We start from the raw sequence: 20,476 nt of genomic DNA, 5'->3' as shown, positions 1-20,476 counted from the left end.
GCTTCTAGTGTGGTGTAAGTGATGCACCTACCTACACTATGTGTTACCTACTGGTCCCTTGCTAGAGTTGTAGCCAAGGTGTGCTAAGCCTTGAGGAGCTACAACAGCTGGTTCAGTAGAACTCAGAGTATTCTAAGCTTTAGTTATATGTACCTAACAGTACTTATGTGATCTTTCAACAAGATATTCTTAGGATACGTGTGGTAAAACAACAGCAAGCTCAAATCCCAACCGCTGCTCACCAATGTGAGAAGGTGGCCTGATATGCAGTGCTCACTATTCTAGTGAACACTATGTATCAGTCCAGCAACCCTTATTGATGATTGGTTGTAAGTCAACCTTATAGACCAGCTATCCTAGTAGCGTGGATACGAGCAGTCTAAGGCTAAAGACTCGAGAGGGCGTGTTAAGCCAGCTGTTTACCACACATATACCCCTTGAATACCAAGTGAAAGGACACCACACAAGTGTTATGAAAATAAACAGTTATTTATTTAAAGATCACAACAGCCCTGTACTCTTTATGAGGACAGGGTACTAAGCACAAACCAAAACTCTTACAAAAATACTTAAGTTAGCACAGTATATACAAATGCCCGAGGGGCACGGAAAACCATATACTCTGAAAGTGGAATGCGAAATTCCTAGCAGGTAAGTACAGTACTAATAGCTTTTGGAATCGCTAGGACTTGACTAGGGAATCGTTAGATTACTTCTAGGAGGCCTAGGGGACTCGGGTGCAGTGTGTGCACTCTCACGCGAGATGCGGGACAAAAGTCTATGGTAGCTAGGAAATAGAAAGTTAGTGTTCTCGGGCGAACCCGACCTGGTAGGGAGAAAACGAAAGTAGATTCTGACCCTTGGATAGTGAGGCTATGCTGGGGCACCGAAATGCCGAAGTTACCTAGCCCAGGGGCTGCAGCTGCATAGGTCTGAAAAGACGTCGGGAATCCTCGTAGACGGACCAGGAGCCGGAAGAAAAGATGCTGGCCGGTGACCAGTGAAGAAAGTTCAGTTGGATCCAAGCCTGGATCTCGAAGATAGATGACACCTGAAAGCAGAGGGGACCAAGTTCGAGACTACTAGCCAGTAGTCAGTGGGCACCAGGAGGGCACCGGATGGTAGCCACCTCGACTAGGTGAGTGGGTGACGCTTGACTCGAAGATCTCACGGACCAGGAGGCGTTGTCGGCGACCAGGATGGAGGATCGAGCTGTCCCACGAAGGTAGGAGCTGTCGGCGTCGCTGGACCCAGGATTGGGCAACAAAGCCTTGGCAAATTCAAGCCCACGCGGTGGACCTAAAATGGCGTCTGGAGTGGACCAGGAGGGTCCGGGGTGCCTCTCTTGAACAAGGAAGCAAGGGCCAGCCTGGAGCAACCAGACCAGCAGAAGAGTTGTCGTCGGGCGTCGTTCAGAAGGCCACAAGCCAGCCGGCTAGTAGCCAAACAACGCGGTGCACAGCAAACAGCAGAAGGGCCCCACGCCGATCGTGGAGATGCAGGGAGGCTGATCTTGGGTGCTGGAGCTGCGCAGGGTTGGGGCTTCTCGGACCCCAAAGCACTCACCAGTGGAAGACTCGGTGGGCTTGCAATAAAGATGTCGTGCAGTCTTGGCGATCGTCGGTCCCTTGAGGTCTCGTCGCACTCACGGTTCTCAGCTTTGCTGTAGAGGTGAGTAGAGGTCAGAGGTGCCAGGGAAGCCGGGTCTCGTCGTGCTGGGTCGTCGGATTCGTGATGAAGGACTTGCAGCAGACCGCAGTGTTCTTTAGGATGGTGCCTGCGGATGCAGGGTGACTACTCCTTAGCCACAAGGGAGAATCTTGAAGAAGAAATCGTGAAGTCCTTTCGAAGAAAGTGGTATCTTGATTCCAAAGATGATCTAATTTGAACAGGGGGCCCGCTCCTATCTTTATACTAAAAAAGGGGGCTGACCCGGTGACTAGGTCCTGCCTATGGGTGGGACTAGGTGGGGGGTGGTTACACCCCTCAGCCATGCCGGACTTCCCCAGGCCAGGGGCTGGTGTGCCCCTGGAACTGGTTCAGACCGGCCTATGCGTAGTGAGCACCGGGGTGCCACTCAGCAGTCACCTTCCTGTAAAGCCCTGCCTACCCAGGATACACAAAACCATGTCTGGGACGGTGCTAGCACCGCCCCTGACAGGAAACCCTTTGTCCAGGCTCCCCTCGCTGGAAGGACTCCCAGCTGCAGGGGGTCAGACTCGTGTCTGTGGTGGCAGCATCCATTTTGTGGAGCTGAGGCTTCAGTTAACTTTAACCGGGGTTCACAGTTACATACATGTCGTGTCCCTCTAGAAGGGTGGAATGCTAACCCCGTCGCCAGAATTGGCGAGGGGTTAGTATTCCAATTCGTATGACACCTTACTCGACATGTTTTGATAAAGCAATACCAAAGATAGCATTTAACCGCGAGGATTATAATGCACTTAAGAGTATATGGTATGCGATATCATGGAACAGCTATTAGGACTTGATTCCGCAAGCTGCAGACAGGCTCAGCTCATGCCAGAGCACCATCTCACACGATTCCAAGCACTCTGCCTTCAGGATTGTCAAGGCCTGCCATAGGAGTGACTGATAGGAATCGGTGTGTCCATTTTAGGGTTAGGTATAGGTATACTACACCTACAGCAAAGGGTGATTACACGACTTTGCCCCAGCTGTCATGCAGCCAGTTGTGTCAAATTTAGGAGGCCAGCCAGGGGTGGCATAATACATGCTGCAGCCCCTGGCAGCCCTGGGTACACCCATGCCCTGAGTTACAGGGTCTGATAGGGTGGCCCAGTACCAATTGGAAATGTACCTAGGGTACATGGAATCCATTCTAAAGAGAGAGCAGTAGGCCTGGGGTCCTGATTGGCAGGGTCCCAGGTCGACTATGTTCAAAACCAGCTAAAACACAGGGCAAAAAGTTGGGGGCAACCATAGTCAGGATGTACCTTCCTACATAGAGGAAAGGTCTATAGAGAAATAAATCAGGAATTTAGAACGAGAACTAGATAGCTTGGATAGGAGGTGTGGTACCTCAGGGGAATCCTCGGTTGAGCAAGAAGAGAGGGCTAAGGTGAAATCAGAGCTGGACAAAGTATTACGGGAAAGAGTAGAGAGGAGGTGGGCGGCAAGTAAGATCTCGAATTTTGAATATGGGGAGGCAGCTGGTAAGGTCTTAGCCTGGAAGATCAAAACAGACAAATCTAAAAAGTTTATAAGTGGAATTCGAAAAGAGGGGGACTCTACTGTCAGGTCTACTAACACGGAGATTGGTTGCGCTTTTCAGGAGTTCTTTCAAAAAATTTACACAGAGGATATCGAAGATGACCCCCCGGCAAGAAACTCATGGCTAAGCAGGATCCAACTGCACACCCTAACGGGTGATCAGACAGAACGCCTAGATAGAGATATATCGGAGGCTGAAGTAAGTAAGGTCAATTGAAGCAAGGGAAGGGGGCAGGGCCAGATGGCCTTCCCGGGGAACTATACCGGGATGTGTCCGGTCCTAGTAACAACATTGACAGCGCTATTTAACGACATTTTCACAAATGGGTTAGTGCCTCCGCACTCGTGGAGTGAAGCAACCATAGTTCTTATACCGAAACCGGGTAAGGATTAAACTGATTGCGGGTCCTATCAGCCGATCTCGCTATTAAATAATGATTATAAGATCTTCACCGCAGTACTATCAGCACGGCTGGCAAGCGAGATCGGCTCGATAATTCATGAAGACCAAAAGGGATTCATAAGGGGGCGCCAGTTGGCAGATTTAACCCGGGACCTGGTCGCAGCTATAGATATCGCCACAACCTTTTCCTTACCCTTGGCTATATTAACCCTAGACGCCACTAAGGCCTTTGATAGGCCAACTGGCCCTATTTCGATGCAGTATTAAGGAAGTTTCAGCTAGGTGAGAACTTCTGTCGAACCATCCAGCTTCTGTACAGAGCCTCCACCGCCAAATTTTTAGTCAATGACACACTCACAGCCTTTTGCGCAGACACTGAGAGAGGAACATAATATTATCCCTTTTGAGTATAGCGGATGGGTGAAATGTCTGGGCTTGTATGCGGATGATATCCTTATCTATACGTCAGACCCTGTTCAGGCCTTCCCGACAGTAATTAGGAGAGCGGTAGAATTCGGGCAGATCTCGGGGTACGAAATAAACGCAGGGAAAACGGAAATAATGGCATGGAATATCAACAACACACAATTGGACTTAACTTACTCAATGCGCTATTTAGGAATTAAGATCATCCAGGAGGTCGGGAATATACCCCAGGTCAATCTGGATCGGGTTTCCCGAGAATGTCGGATGCTTTTAAAGGCATGGACCTTTCTCCCGCTGACTATCTATGGGAGAGTGAGTCTTATAAAAATGTCAATCTTACCTAAGCTCACATTTATTTTTATCTGTATTCCTCTAGCATTTGAGCCAAAGTAACTTATGAAGTGCCAACAGGAGATTAACTCATTCATATGGAACTACAAGTCCACCAGGATAGCCTGGAAGAAGCTGAGGAGGAGGAGGGAAAAGAGCGGGCTCTCTCTTCCAGACATACAATACTACGCTTGGGCCTTTCAGCTGTCATTTTCCAGAATGCTACTGAAAACCCCAACAGATTCATCAGCAGGGAGAATGTTTAAGGCCATGCTAACTGGAACGGGCCTGCCAATGGACGGATTTTTATTTAAATTTGGGAACAGAAGTTCTTCAAAAAGGTGAGGTTGAAGGTCTTGCAATCGCTGGCCAGAGCCTGGACAAGGATTAGGAGGATTGCAGGGCTGGTCTATTATTGAAATCTCGCACCAATCTGGGGGTCTCCGGGGCTCCCCCCGTGCTTGGGAGATAACCTATCGATACCCCTAAGAGAGGGGGGGATACTGAGATGGGGCGACTTGTTGGCAGGCGGGACATTAATAAAGTGGGATAAATTGTACGAAGGGGTCGGCCAAAGACTATCAAGGTTTAAATACACACAACTTGTAAGCTGGTCTATAGAGCTCCTTCAGAAGAATACCCTAGTGGGGAGGTGTAGTGTGCTAGAACAACAGCTTGTGGAGAAACCTCCAGGGGGCAAGGAGGTAGCACACTGGTATTGGGCTATATTGGAGGAGATAGATGGAGACTTTGAACTCCCGGATGAACAGTGGGACATGGACATGGACCTTCGAGGGGGAGAATGGTGGATAAGATCATTCACTCTTCTTTATAAAACTGTCAAGCCTGCTTGGTTGAGGTGGAATCACTTGTTCTCGAAGCATCGTGCTTGTTGGTCACCACAACGGCTTGCAAAGTTTCAACCTGGAATATGTTGTAACAAGTGTAATCTCCAGGGCGCATCAGATGTTCACATGTTTATGGATTGTCCCCCAATTAAGGCGTTCTGGGCAGAAGTTCTGTTTACACTGGGCTCGATACTTAAAGTAACTTTACCCTGCACACTAACATTGGTATTCTCTGGGATGGATGACATGTTACTGGCCCAGCAAGGCAATTGTTGTTCTATGCAATCTTACTCGCGCGGCGACAGATATGTAAACATTGGATCGACTCCAAGGCACCAACACACGCCAGTTGGCTATCATCCCTTTTTGAAACATCAAAGGTCGATCTGGCCAGATCTTGCGGCAGTAACAACCTCACCTTTTGGAATCTTTTGATTTCTTGGAGTTAGTGGTATTATGCTTAATACCATTTTTTTTTCCCCCCGGGTCCTATGATTAGGCCTCCAACTCCAGGGTCCATTGTGGTGGTTCCGTTAGACATGAGCTGGGCCTGGTTGTAACCTCTTACTTGACGGAGTCTGGGATGGGGTTGGCAGTCTGTCACTCGCCATCAATACCTCAGTAAACCCAGATTAAGTCTCCCGCCAGGATGGTACACAAGGTTATGGTGGTGGAACGTGCACTTCAATCTGGGGCGCATGGATAGGTGGTTGACTACATAATTTCTGGTTATGAGGTACAGGCAAATGAGGACTTAAAAAAAAAAAACACAGACGTTAAGGTAGTGTGCAGAAGGAACAATCAGTGGACACTTTTCTGTTGTTCATTTGAGAAGAGAATTTGTCCTCCCATGGAAGTTGATTTAACAAAATTCCAGAGTGCTGAGTGTTGCTCTTGTTCGAGACTATCTGGATGTACCTGGTGGTTCCCAATAGGAAAAAGTATGTCAGAATTTCAGCCTTGAATAGGGTGGATGGTCTGAGAAACTTTGGCCGACAGCCCAATATCAGACAGGGCATCAGTCACATATTGCCACCTGTAGGGCCAGCAGAGGTTCAGCTGGTGAAGACATAGCAGTGCCCCTGATCTAAATAAAGAGGGTAAACATAAGTTTGGTGGGTAGGGTGCTTGCAGCAGAGAGTCTTCATATTGTACTTCTCCCTGCATACCAATAACATAGAAACACTTTAGATTTCAATATCTATACCATTTGGAAATGGAGAAAATGTGGATTTTGAAATTTGCAAAATGTGTAATGATGCAGTCTAGATATTCAAACAAAATTTGCACTTGACAATTATGGAGCACTTGTTTTTTTTATAATTGTTGCGGATTTTGCAGTAAGAGATATATTAATTTAATTGCATTTCAAATCTGATCTAATTTCCAACAATAGAAAGTGGGGAAACAAATAGTAGGCTTTATCCACTATATTAAGCTTCTTGTATTACTGTGATTCTTTCTGGGGCCCCAAAGTGCGGCGCCCTGAAACAAATGTGTGCTTAAGGTAGAATCTGCAGGTGACACATGTAAGACGTTCATGAACACAGTATTATGGAAAGCAGAAGCAAAAATAAGGAGAAAACAAAACACAAGGAGATGGAGGAAAGGAATCGAGGGATATGGAGACAGCAGAATTTCTCAAATTGGGTTGGGCGTTCCCTATCTTTTTTAATGCATTATCCATGTGTACATTTTGAGTCACTTTTGTATCATTATATATATAAGGAATTGTATTTTAATGTTCGCTTGTATGATTTGTACTTTCAAATCGAATAAAAGCTTATGACTTGACTTGACTTGGGTTGGGTGTGAGTTTAATGCCATGAGGTACTCATTGGGTATGAGTCATGCTTCCGGAAACAGTCTCACTCATTGTGTATGAGCGACACACATCTTAAAGAACAGGTTTATGCATAGGGCATCACTCACTTTGGCTGCCTGGAGCTTAGCTCCCGACATTAGATGCTACTTTCAGGCCAACATGACTCATTGGGTGTAAGTTGCCCTTTTTACACCATACATGAATGGCACTGTAACCAAAGCGCCACCAGTACGCCAGTTTGCAGGCCATCATAAGCACTGGAATCAGGCTCGCCATGTAGTAAAGGGTGGTCCCAAAAGCTGGTATCAGCTTGCTCTGTGCAAGGAAAGCTGCCCTCAGCTTCCAGCATCCTATAATTGCAACAAGAGTACTAATTCACTTTGCTCTACTTTTACCCAGTCCAAACGTTTCTCAGATTATTAATGGGTGGAGAAACAAGTGAGGTCAACTCCTAAGGGAGCTAAATGGATTCAAAGCATTTTGCACCCAGAGTAAAACTAGGTAAGATGATCACAGAGTCCTGAGTCCTGATACTGTGTCTTTGTTTCTCCGTACCAGTCAATCCATGACCACATACCATGTGCTTCACAAGAGAAAAAGAAAAGCAGTGACCTTCCCTTCACCTATGAAGCAGCACAGATTGTATCCTACCGAAGCCACTTCAACCAGACTGACAACACAATTAATGTCTTGGATAACAATGCTCTGACAGCGTCTGTCCTCCTTCTACAATGATGAAATGTTGTCAATGCATTGCCTTAAATATTTCACCCTCTTCTCACAAATGTGATGCTGCTTATTGTCAATATGCCTGTGCAACAACCGTCCTAACAAATAACAAAAAGTGTTGTACTTTACTTTTAAAGGGCAAAAGATAACAATAGCTATACTTTATTTGTATTGCCCAAGAAACTGGAAATGTTACAGGTAAATTAACAATAAGATAGGGTTATGATTTTTTTTTATTCCAGCACAAAGAGACGCACTAAAACAGACGCGCAGTAAAAGACAGACGTGCTAAACCTCATTAGACAGTGCTAAAGTCTGCTGCTTTTAACTCATATTATGCTGTTTTAAACTTGAATTTGGTGTGTTACCTTCTACGCTCATAGGGCTCAGATCGACCACTTAGCTCATATCCTACCTCTGCCTTACTTTTTTGCATGTTTGCACCCATAGCTGTGCTGTCCTCTGCACTCGAGTTTCTACCCAGGTCGCCAGAACTTGCACTTCCGCAACAGTGATGGGGTCTAGTGCTCAAGGGGGTTATCAGCTGCTGCACAGCAGGGCTGATTGGTGGGGTGGGCGAAGGGAACGGTTTAATTGCTGCGCTGGAGCAGACGCGTGCAGCATGCGGGCCGCTGGCGTGCCAAAGGCAAGCCCGTCCGCGCCCAACCGGGTCCAGGGTCTCGGACCCCTGGTCAAATTCAGACCTACTCAGCAGAGGACCTACGGGCTCCGGCGCCTTGGGATCACCCACTGGACTAACGGGTGGAAGACATACTAAGATTGGAGGACATACTGAGGAAACAAGGGGAAGGATGGGGTATGGCCACACTGCCACTTCCCCATAAAGACGTAGGGTTAGGCAATCCCCTGGGACCAAGGGTAACGGTTTTAAATACCCACTCCCTGCAGAAACACATCCTAGAGATTGTCTCACTCCTCCAGTATGGCACGACGGACATCCTGGCAGTAACAGAAACCTGGCTAGAGGACACCACAGCCATGGACGCTGTGGCTGCCCTTCCCTTGGAATATGATGACCTATGGCATAACAGGCAGGAAAAGGTAAGAGGAGGGGGCGTAGCTATATTCTACAACAAACGGCTAGCTATGGATAAGCTAGTTGCAGAGAGCCTCGAAAGTGCGGACATGTTGGAGGTAAAACCCTGCTCCAAATCCCCATGCCTGGTACTTCTGGTGGTGTACCGTCCTCCTCAATCGACTCTCCATTTCAATGAGCTACTAACGGAACTAATCAATGATTTACGCTCACGTTACCAACGACTCCTGCTGGTAGGGGACTTTAACTACCACTGGGACCAGGCGCCCAGAGAGTTAAATGACGCCACGACCACTATGGGGCTTCAACAACTGGTTGGCTCCACTACCCATAAAAGGGACATACCCTCGAGCTCATCTGGACCACCCAGCCACCGGCTAGCCTGAACCACATCAATCCTCGCACCTGGTCGGACCACTCTCTGATCAGGTGCTGTGTCCCGTTGGCCAGTTGACCGGCGCAGCACCCCAGCCCCCCCCCCCTCGGAGTGGAGAGTGGTGCGAGGTTGGAATAAAATAGAGGAAGGCAACCTAGTGGGTACTTTGCACAGTATCTCCCCAAAAAGACACCGGACGGGGAACCTTGATCAGGAGAGTGAGGTCCTCACCTGCAAACTGAAAGAGGCCATAGATAAGGTGGCACCTGCCCGGAGGGAAAGAGTTAGGAACAAGGGCAAAGGGGCCCCCTGGTTTAACAAGGACCTGAGGGAAAGGAAGCAAATTCTACACCAACATGAGAGTCAATGGCGCAAATCATACGACCCAGTGGCACTTGCAGGCTACAAAGCCATGTTGACCACATACAAAAAAGCCATCATGACCAGGAAGGTCGAATATTACGAGGCAAGAATCACGGACGCTAATAACAAGCAGAAAGAAACCTTCTGAATCTTAAAAGAACTTAGCCAGAAACTAGAGCAGAACTCCACTGCCAGTCCGGTAGACTGCAATAAGTTCCTGTCCTCCTTCCTCCACAAAGTCAGGGATATCTTAACTGACATTCACAATACACCCACTAAGCAGTGCCCACTGGCAGTGGGCCCAGCCCCTCGCGCCCTCTGTAAGAATCTCACCTCCCTCCCACATTTGGACCAAGACTCCCTGTCCCTTTTGATGGACCGTGTCAAGTCAAGTTCACCAGCGGACCCCTGCCCACCAAGGGTTTTCTGAATGGCCCTACCTGGAGCAGAGAGGGAGGTCCTTGACCTGCTTAACCGATCTCTGGAGATGTGTCGTGTCCCCGCTGAGCTCAAGAAAACCAGGGTTATCCCCCTACTGAAAAAACCAGGGGCAGATGTAGCCAATCTTAAGAAGTATAGGCCCTCATCGCCTGACTCCCTTTCCTGTCGAAAGTAGTGGAACAACATGCCATCAAGACTCTTTCACTCTTCATTGAGGAACAACAGCTACTCCAGGTACGGCAGACATGCTGCAGGGCCCACCACAGCACAGAGCTAGGATTGCTGTCAGTGCTGGACGAACTTAGGCTCACAGCCGACAACAGGAAGCCAAGCGCCCTGGTTCTACGAGACCTATCTGCGGTGTTCGACACGGTCAATCATGAACAACTACTGGCCTGGATCTCAGAATTGGGTATCCATGGGCTGGCACATCAATGGATTGCGTCCTTCCTGTCAGGTCGGTCTCAAACGGTCCAACTGGGTGATCGTGTGTCTAATATCGACGCACTAACTTGCGGAGTCCCCCAGGGCTCAGCGCTGTCCCCCCTGCTCTTTATCATCTACCTCCAGCCACTTGTATACCACTCTGGCCCGCATGGACTGCCAAGTGTTTATTTACGTGTACGAATCACAAATAATCCTCCAGATTGACAATTCCTCCTAGGCCCACGACACGTGCCAAACATACTTAGGTACACAGTTAACTAGATGACAGCCAACTCGCTTAAAATCAATCCCGACAAAACCGAGGTCCTTGCCATCACTACCAAAAACAACCCCAGGAATGACCTCTTCTGGCCACGAGAGCTGGGTACCACCCCTACGCCAGTCCCAGTAGTAAAAAGCCTAGGCATCAAAATAGATGCCAAGCTCACCAGGTCGAACCAAGTGTCCACTGTGGTCTGGACCTGCGTGGGCTTAATGAGACAACTGCAGCAACTAGCTCCCCTCGTTTCATTCGCAACACTTCAGCTGGTCGTGTGGGCAATGAATGTGTCACGGTTGGACTACGGCAACGCCTTATACATTGGCCTACCAGAGATACTGATAACTAAACTACAAGTGTACTAGAACAGAGCCACCCAATAGTCCCACCAGGACTGGGTAACTACAAGTGGCCATGAACGATGCAGCTAAGCTGATCTTCAGGCTCCCAAGATGGGCACATGTTATTCCTTTACTGCAGCAGGTTCACTGGCTCCTCATTAAACAGAGAGCGAGGTTCAAAGGCCTCTGCATCGCCCACAAAGTCATCCAAGGCCAGGCCCTAGGATACATCAAGGAGCACCTAGGGAACTGTGTGCCTGGACGCACCCTTCGGTCGTCCGAGGCAGGCCTGCTGGCCTGCCCACGTTTCAAGACAACCTCTAAAGGCAGCAGAGCCTTCTCTTTATTGATCCCTCAACTATGGAATAGGCTTTCAGAGAGCCTACGTAAGGAATCCGCCCTTCTCCCCTTCAGGAAAAGACTAAAAACTCTTCTGTTCATAGGGGCTCTGGGCACAGAATAAGCCTCGACCGGGTGTATGTACATCTGACCGTTGGCGGGGTTTAGTTACTCTCTCGCAGCACTAAGAGACCTGCCGGTGATTATGTTGCTCTATAAATCCCAGTTAATATAACATAACATGACTGTACAAAGTGTCCCATTGTTACAATTCGTGAAGTTTCCAAAGTTTCTCAGTTTAATTTTACCATCGCCCATGCAATGTTTTTCAGTGTATTTTGAGATAATGTTTACAACATTACAAAATAATTTTTACCTACCTATTCCTGTCAAGATTGAAAATATATATATGACTCTTCGCTGAAAGTGTATCTTTTAGGAAAGTAAATGAAAAAAAAATACCAATTAGCAAGCAAATCGTGGGAAGTGTAAACCTATGCAGTGTTGTTGACTTGCAAAGTTTTGCATAGAACTTGATGAAGATTTCAAGAAAAGAAAGTTTGCAACTTTTCACAGCCCTGCTATTTTCTTGACATTCTGTACAGGAAGGTGCAGAGACTGAATAAACGTGGCATCACTTACAGAACATCATAATTAGACTCTTGCTAACAGCACCCCACTGTAAATTGGACCTTGGGTAAATACTTTTACAAGGCTGCCAAAAGATGATCCAGATTCTCAATAGACTCAGCTTGAAGTAGGAGAGAGTCTGCGTAGACTCTGGGTTGAAGTACTCTAAGATGGGTCAAAATCGGTTTACACCTCTTGAGGCACCTAGGATCTAAGGAGGACTCACCTTAAGCTAAGCAATAATTCTAGTCACACAGACTTGGGTCAAACTGTAGTCAGCATCCAACTGAGATGGTCTCCACCCTGAGATCATGTAACACTCCTGCATGGAGAGAGATGAAGGTACTATGCAAGGTGTATGAAAGTTGTGGGAGGAGCAGAGATGGCCAGAATAGCTTTATCATTCTCTTCCCCTTTTCATCCCTTATTCCTTCACCTTCAGACTACTGTTCTACTTTTATGCCAATAATTCTAGGATTTTTTTTAATTATTTACCTTTAATAACTTCTCCAACTGGGGATGCTCCCTCATCTTAACCACTCCTGCGGGCTGGTTGGCCAACACTCTCACTGTCCTGAAAACAAATGATTCACTCTGTTACAAGGAAATATAAATCAGCATTCTCCACCTGTAAGAAGCAGATATAGTCCAGCTTTAGACTTCAGGAACATCTGTGATATCCCACCTGTTAGACATCAAGATTTGTGACACATTGCCATTGTGATATGTCAGGGTAGAAGATGGTTTCCAAAATTCACAAAGAAATATGCTTTGTATTAAAACAACATTACCTAACCCTGCGAGAACTTGCCAGACTTTTAGGCCTCCTGTCCTCTTCCATCCATGCCATATTTCTGGGCCCCATTCACTACCGGGCTCTTCAGAGAATAAAAGCAAGAGCTCTTTGAGAAGGTTTGTAGTATGGGGACAAAGTTTCCCTGGATCAGAAGGCCAGATCAGAGCTATGTTTGTGATTGGACAACCCGGATGCCTGGAATGGATGTGAAATCTTTGGAGCATCTCCGAATTACATTCTTGAATCTGATGTGATCCTCCTTGTATGGGGCGCTCCTCTGGGAACTGAGAATACCAGGGGGCTGCAGTCCCACACATAGAGGGCTCACCATATAAACTTTCTGAGTTAACCACACAGCTTTCTGCACAGATGAGTTTCAAGCATTCCTTACAGGGCCGAGCAGTACTGCTAAAAATTGACAATTTTACGGCAGTAGCTTATATAAACCGTCTAGGTGGCATGAAATCCACAGATCTATTGGTCGTAGCCAAGAAAGTTTGGATGTTCTGTCTGGCACACAAGATCACCTTCAAAGCAGAATACTTTCTCAGGGAAGCCAATGTTTCAGCCAATTGGAATCCCCGGTTACTGAGGGACTATAGCGACGGGAAGCTGGATGTATCAGTCTTCATAAAACTGTGCCTCCTGTGGGGGCCATTGAATTTGGATTTGTTTGCAAGCAGACTCACCTTTCAGCTGAAGAGATATTTCAGCTGGATGCCAGACCCGGGTGCTCTAGCTGTGAACGCCTTCCTGCAGCCCTGAAAAGGAACTCAGGCTTACTCCATCCCCCCTTTGCGATGATCCAGCAAGTTTTCAGACAGTCAAACAGGAGGTATGGTCTCTAGTTTTGATACCTCCCTTTTGGCTGTATCAAGCATGGTTTGCAACGATTTTGGAACTTGCCTGCGACATACCTTTTCTTCTTCCCCCAAAGAAAGGACTCTTAAGAAAAATAGATAGGGAGGAACACAGCTAGTTACTTACCTGTAAGAATAGTTTTGCAGCTTAGACTCTTCTAGATTCACATACTGTGCATAGATTCACATACTGTGCATATTCCGCCATCTAGTGATTGGAGTCGGAAAGTGTTTTCTTTTCTTTCTGTTGGGTGGTATAAAACCGGATCCCCTGGTCAGGCTACAACCCCCTTTGTGTCTGTGCAAGGTCTCAGATAATTGTTTCCGCCATGGAGATCAGAGGTGCACTGAAGACATCTGAGAAACTACAGCTGCAGACGCAGGCAAGTAATGAAGCCCACCATAAACTTCGATGAGAGAGGTGGTACCAAGGAAGGTTGCATGAGTGGGAAATCTTTGAGCAAAGCAGTTTGTTTACCGCTGCTCACTTTCTTCATCATACACCAGGACAAGTACATTTTTCGCTGGCTGAATACAGTCTCCAGGTATTTGTGGGGAAGTTTCTGCAGGGAGCTGATGCTTCATCCTGAAACAAGGCAAGAAGTTGCTCTTTAATATATAATAAAGGAGCAAAAGCCTGGGTGCATTGCTCCATGTACTAGCTAAAAAATGTTTTTTAACACAGCACAGCCTTTTATTTTACCAAGTTGGAAAATGCAAGCACGTCTACCATGCTGCGCTTACAGCAAGTGTGTCAATTTGCTGTTTACACACTTCGCATTCAGTGTTTAAATTAATTTGAATTGTACTTTCATAGGTTTAGTAATATGTTGGCAATGCACAACAGTGCCTCTTCCATATACCATGGGGCTTCTGGAGAACAAAATATTCCCCAGTCTTCATCTTTGTTTCTAACAAAGCTAAAGGATCAGATATGTGCACTATACTTACAAAGGTTTACCAAAAAAGGGGGGCTTTTGGGTTAAAGAGGAGATTTTAAGGATCTCTTAAACAATATGCAGACCTACAAACCTTCTTGCTTGGAAGGTATCAGGAGATCTCAAGAAATGTCAGGACTTTTGGGAAGAGCTGGGGAGCTCTTCGAGGAATATTGGGTTTCTGGTACCTGTAGTAGACACAACGGAATATGAGAGAAATGTGTATGTTGGTGTCTGGCGAAGGATCTGGTCCGATGGAGGCACCTATAGTTCAAGTAGTTAACTTTCTAGTGGAACAGTTTGACAAGGGTCTTTCCCACTGAATGCTTAACTGCTAAAGGTCTGCAGTCTCAGCTGGTCACGCCTTAGTAAGTGGAAAAAGTGTTGGAAAAAATGTGTTGGTCTGGAGAATCCTTAAAAGTATCAGATTGAGAAGACCACCAAAGCCTAATTACAAGACACTCTGGAATATAAATCTACTTTTAAATGTATTCAATACTTGGCCAAGTAATACATTTCTGAGTGAAAAGATGCTTTCTATAAATCTAGCCTTCATACTGTCACTGATTTCCTGTTGTCATGTCTTGGATGTGAAAGCTTTAGAGGTAACCAAATGAGTTTATGATACCTTTGGAGTGACTTTTGAGCTCATTGTAAAAACTAAAACCATGTCTGACTCGATTTTTTTATCCCAATTTTGACTTGTGCAACAGATTGTGTGTAGTAGATTGTATAAAAGGGACAGAGAATTACCACACAAACCTTAGGGTTTTCCTAAAAAAGGAAAGTCTCCCCTTTCTAAAACAGCCCATATTTCTTTCCACTGGAACCACAGAACATTCCTCAGTGTGTTGGTTATCAACAAACTAGATATGCTCATTGGCTAAGTAGCAACTGTGCAGCACCATCCTAAAAGTATCTGTCAATTCCCACAGAACTATATCTAAATTAATACAAAGGCACTACAGCTAAGGCAGATGATTACAATATATTTAGGTTTTAGGTTTTTTAGGTTTTAAAGTCTTTATTTTGATAATAAAATCATAAAATATTTTTTTTTTAAGCGTGAAGTTTTGGACATACAGATTATTATAAAGAGTTGGTATTACAGCAAACACAATTATAGTTTCAATTACTGTATACAGATTCGAATTTCATGAAATTCATACATATAGAATATAACATTATTTTAAAATTACAATTAAACAGCCTGACAATACAAAGACAAACCTGACCTAAAAATTAAAAAAGATTTCTCTGGCACTCGTCCCTGCCTTGCCGAGCAGCTGATTATTAGCTGTTTGACACAAAACGCTCGCTTTCTTTCGCGCCATTAGACGCCGAGGGAGACTACGGTCACGCCCATCTCTTGCTGGCCACACCCCCCAGCTGCCACTACATATTATGTGTCAATACCGGAAGCGCAGCGGACGAGTGCAGCGGGCACGCCGATTGCGCGCCGAAGGCGCGCTTAAGGCAAGCTCGTCTGCGCTCGTCCGCGACGAGGACGCGACCAGCGCCGCCAACTATGCCCAAATCTGCCCGCAGTCCTCACGCACTGCTCAATCTACGAAGGTCCGCTCACGAAGGTAAGCTCACCTTTGAAGACACAGCGTTTCCTCTACCTGACTTCACTCACAAGGGCATGATCTTGGGAGGCCTGTTGAACGTCAGATCACTACCTAAGCATACTACTGAAATCAATCTCCTTATAGAATCCCACCATCTAGATGCACTTTTCCAAACTGAGACTTGGACTCATGCCGACTGCGATATTGATTTAGCATCAGCCTGCCCTCTAAACTTCAATATTCTGCATCTCCCCAGACCCAAAGGCCGCGGTGGCAGAGTTGGCATTATCTTCCGCGCCGCCTGGCAAATAAACACCATCGACATTGACCCAGTGCCCGGGATTGAGCTCTTTGGTCTGGCCATAAACTGCCACCTAGGAGATATCTTTACGGTGATCATTTGCTACCGACCTCCAGGGGCATTTTCCGTTCCGCAACAGCAGGCACTTCTCACGATTTTTACAAACATGGCAACCTCCCACAACAAACTAGTCATTTTAGGGGATTTTAACCTCTGGCCAAACGGCAGCCTAGATACAGGACTGGACAACCTCCTGCTGTCCTGTGACAGCGTGGGGCTTCACCAATTGGTTAAACAACCCACCCATTCTGCAGGCAATCGACTCGACCTTATTTTTTCAAGTCCTGATCTAACACATGTAGGCGACATTTTGCCTATGAGCTGGACGGACCACTCACTTATCAAATTCTACATCACCAGCACCACAACAAGAAAGCCCCACAAAAGCTCTCTACCAGAATTTACGTACCGTAACTGGAAAGCCCTAGAAAAACTTAGCGCCACCACCAAAGTCTTCGATGTGGAAGAAAGTTTCTCTCCTACCAGCTCGGTTGAAAATAATTACAGAGCTTTCAGCACGAGGATAACATCCATTACGGACTCTATTGCCCCATTAAAACTCTGTAAACCTAAAGGCAGATCACCTGCTCCTTGGTACAATGACTCCCTGAAAACTCTCAAAACAGCTTGCAAACAGGCTGAGAGGAAGTGGAGACATGGATACTGCGAAAATAATAAGAACATCTGGAAAAACAAGCTCCGTGATTACAAATCTGCTATTGCAGAGAGCAAATCGTCCTACTACTGCACCACTATAGGTAACGCAGCTAACAGTTCAAAAAGCATTTTCCAGATCCTGGATAACCTCATACACCCTGACTGCGCCAAGAAAACTATCCCCCCATCTCAGACTCTCTGTGACAATCTCGCACAGTTCTTCACGGAAAAAATCGAGACTATCATTAACAACCTGGCTACCCCCCCATCGCAAAACACTCCAACACCCCCCGGAGCTGTTTCCGCCAACCTTGATCCCCCAAGTCCAGTATGCCCTCCTAGGGAATGTCTCCTGGCCTTTCCCCAGATCCCCGAAGCAGAATTTGAGAGACTGGCACTGGGCATCACCTCCGGGTCCCCCCTTGACCCACTGCCCCCTAAAACCTGGAAAGCATGCGGGAACGAGCTATTCCACACCCTTCGGAAGATTTGTAATCAATCTCTCTGCTGTGGACTCGTTCCCAACCCCTGGAAGCAAGCTCTCATCACCCCGCTACTGAAAAAACCATCTCTGAACCCAGAGTGCCTCTCCAACTTTCGACCCATATCGCTTCTGCCCTTTCCAGCGAAAGTGGTGGAACGATGGGTCAGCACCTGCCTGTCAACACACCTTGAGCAGAATCTCGTTCTGGACGACTTCCAATTCGGTTTTCGTCCAGCCCATGGCACCGAAACAGCAGTGCTTACTGCCATGGAAGAACTTCGAGTGCGGGCAGACAGGGGCCAAGCCGTGGCCCTGATCCTATTGGACCTGTCTGCCGCATTCGATACTGTCAATCACGTGATCCTGCTAGAGAGGTTGAGAGAGGCTGGTGTTGACGGCACTGCCCTGCTCTGGTTCCATTCTTATCTCAGAGATAGGAAACAGGCTGTATCCCTCCCACCTTTCCAATCTGCCTTCTCCCCAGTCCCCCACGGTGTACCCCAGGGTTCTTCTATCAGTCCGATCCTTTTCAATATTTACTTAAAGCCACTGGTCACTTTAATCAAAACCCATAATATGACTACAGTAAACTACGCGGACGACACCCAGCTCATTTTCTCTTGGGAGGGGGAAGATTCCATCCCCACGGAAGCCTTCCACGACTGCCTAAGAGACACTGCAGGCTGGTTACACCGAAACTCCCTCCAATTCAACTCCTCTAAAACCGAGGTTCTGTTCTGTCCTGCGAGCCGAATCCCTCGCCTTCTGCCTGTGGAGTTCTGGCCTCCGGAAAACCCAGATAATCCGCTACCTGTCGCCAGTGTTCGCAACCTGGGCGTAATGCTTAATAACAAACTTAGCATGGAAACGCAGGTAACCAAAACAGTGGCGACCTGCTCGGCCCTTATGCGCTTCTTAAGTAAAATCCTACCATTACTACCACCACAGGCTCGAGCATTGATAGTCAGGTGCACTATTCTTAGTCGCCTTGACTATTGTAATGCCCTTCTGCATACGGTACTTTTGGACAGGCTCCAACGAGTCCAGTCGGCCGCAGCCAAACTGGCCCTTGGATGGTCCAGGAGATCCTCGGCCACCGCTGCATTAGCTGAGCTACATTGGCTTCCACTGAAGCAACGAATAGCCTTCAAGGCTCTCTGCTTGGTCTTCAAGGCATTACACGGATCAGGACCAAGACCCCTTCAACAGATGTTTTCTTGGTACATCCGAACCAGAACTCTACGATCAGCGACCGCCTGCCTTGTGACAGTACCCAGATTTAAGAAGGCCAGGATCGGGGGATGATCTTTCAGAGTAGCTGCTGCCAAGCTCTGGAACAGTCTGCCCACCGACATTCGCCAAATTCCTCAGCTTCTGCCTTTCAGGAAACGAATAAAAACATGGCTCTTCCCCTAGTTCTCCCCCTCCGTTCTCACCCCCCATTATCAATTCCCATCGCTTCCAACCCAGGAGTAAGCTTTTCAGCGCCAGGATACCTGCCAGGTGACAGCTGCGCTCTATAAGTGTTTTAAATAAATATAAAATAAATAATTTAAAAGGTTGGAATTAAAAACGTTGGAATTAAGAGACAGGATCTTAATCATTTCTGCTTACTTCTCGTTCTGATCACCCTTGCCCACCCCAAGAATTTGGCTACGCTCACAACAATCACATCAGAGGTGTTAGTTCTAAGTGCCCAAATAGCCTCAGCACAGCCTTTGTATTTAAGTCGCTGGCAAAGGGGTTTTATCCATTTACTTCGAGGGGCTTGATAAATCGAACAGGCAAATAGAAGATGACCCACACTCTCCTTGTGTCCCGGGCACCAAGGGCAATATTCACTCACTCCATTAGACCAGTTTTTAGTGAACGAATTCAAGGGCAAGGATCCCACACGAAACTGGTGGTAAAGTTTCTTGTCAAGTGGCCTAGTGATAATGTCCCAATAGTTCTCTAGGAAGGGATCCAACTTGTGAGTCAGGAACCTTCCTGTTAAACTAGCGGAGCCAGAAGCAGTGACCAAAGCTTGACGAACAGAGGCCCAATAAAGTGCCTTGTACTCCTGTTTTGATGGAAAAATATTAGATCCCGGGGAAACCGACAACTGTTCAAGGCCCATTTCAACCAGGATCGATTTTACTGCACGCAGCCATGGAATACCACCGGACCCCCAAATTGATCTTACTCTGCAAGCTCATTAGCAAAAAGACTAAGGTCAAGAGAGGTCCAAATACGTCTCCAAAAAGCCACCAGTCTGTACCTTGCCATTTCGTTTATTGGGTTACAACCCATATCCAGACAAAGTGGTTTAGATGGAGAGGATTGGGGTAGACCTACAAGTTTCCGCATGAACTTGCACTGCGTTTTCACCAGGGTAGAGAGGTCCATATGTCCCCAAAGATCTGCCCCATACAAAATTGCAGCGTTAACCTTGGTGGTATAGATCCGAAGTGCAGGTTTAACTCGTTTAGTAAGGGACCTTTTTTGCTCTTGTAGGAGACAACCCGTGAGACGCGCAAATTTTAAATGTAATGTGTACACCTGCGCTTTCCAACGGAGACAATAGTCCAAGGTTACTCCAAAATAGGTCATAACCTCGACTTGTTCCAAACTCTCTCCACTCATAGTCACTGCACTCCTTAGGGGATGACTCTTAGTGAGCACCATAAATTTCGTTTTGCTCACATTAATCTTAAGATCATTGATGCGACAGAACTCCTCAAAGCGGTCCAGTGCTGACTGTAAACGGCTACGGGTCTTA

At 46.8% G+C, this 20,476-nt stretch overlaps 1 protein-coding gene across 2 annotated transcripts in view; it reads right to left on the bottom strand.

Moving 5' to 3' along the window:
* LOC147710479 (uncharacterized) overlaps positions 1-20,476 on the bottom strand; it is a 183,323-nt gene that overhangs the window by 47,720 nt on the left and 115,127 nt on the right. For both annotated transcript variants that reach the window (XM_086921162.1, XM_086921164.1), the window contains exon 6: positions 12,544-12,622. In XM_086921162.1, the coding sequence (XP_086777288.1) occupies positions 12,544-12,622 (79 nt within the window). The remainder of the gene's footprint in view (positions 1-12,543; positions 12,623-20,476) is intronic.

Source organism: Lissotriton vulgaris, chromosome 5 (genome assembly GCF_964263255.1).
Source record: "Lissotriton vulgaris chromosome 5, aLisVul1.2, whole genome shotgun sequence".
NCBI classification, from domain to species: Eukaryota; Metazoa; Chordata; class Amphibia; order Caudata; family Salamandridae; genus Lissotriton; species Lissotriton vulgaris.
This window is presented reverse-complemented; position numbering and strand designations above follow the sequence as displayed.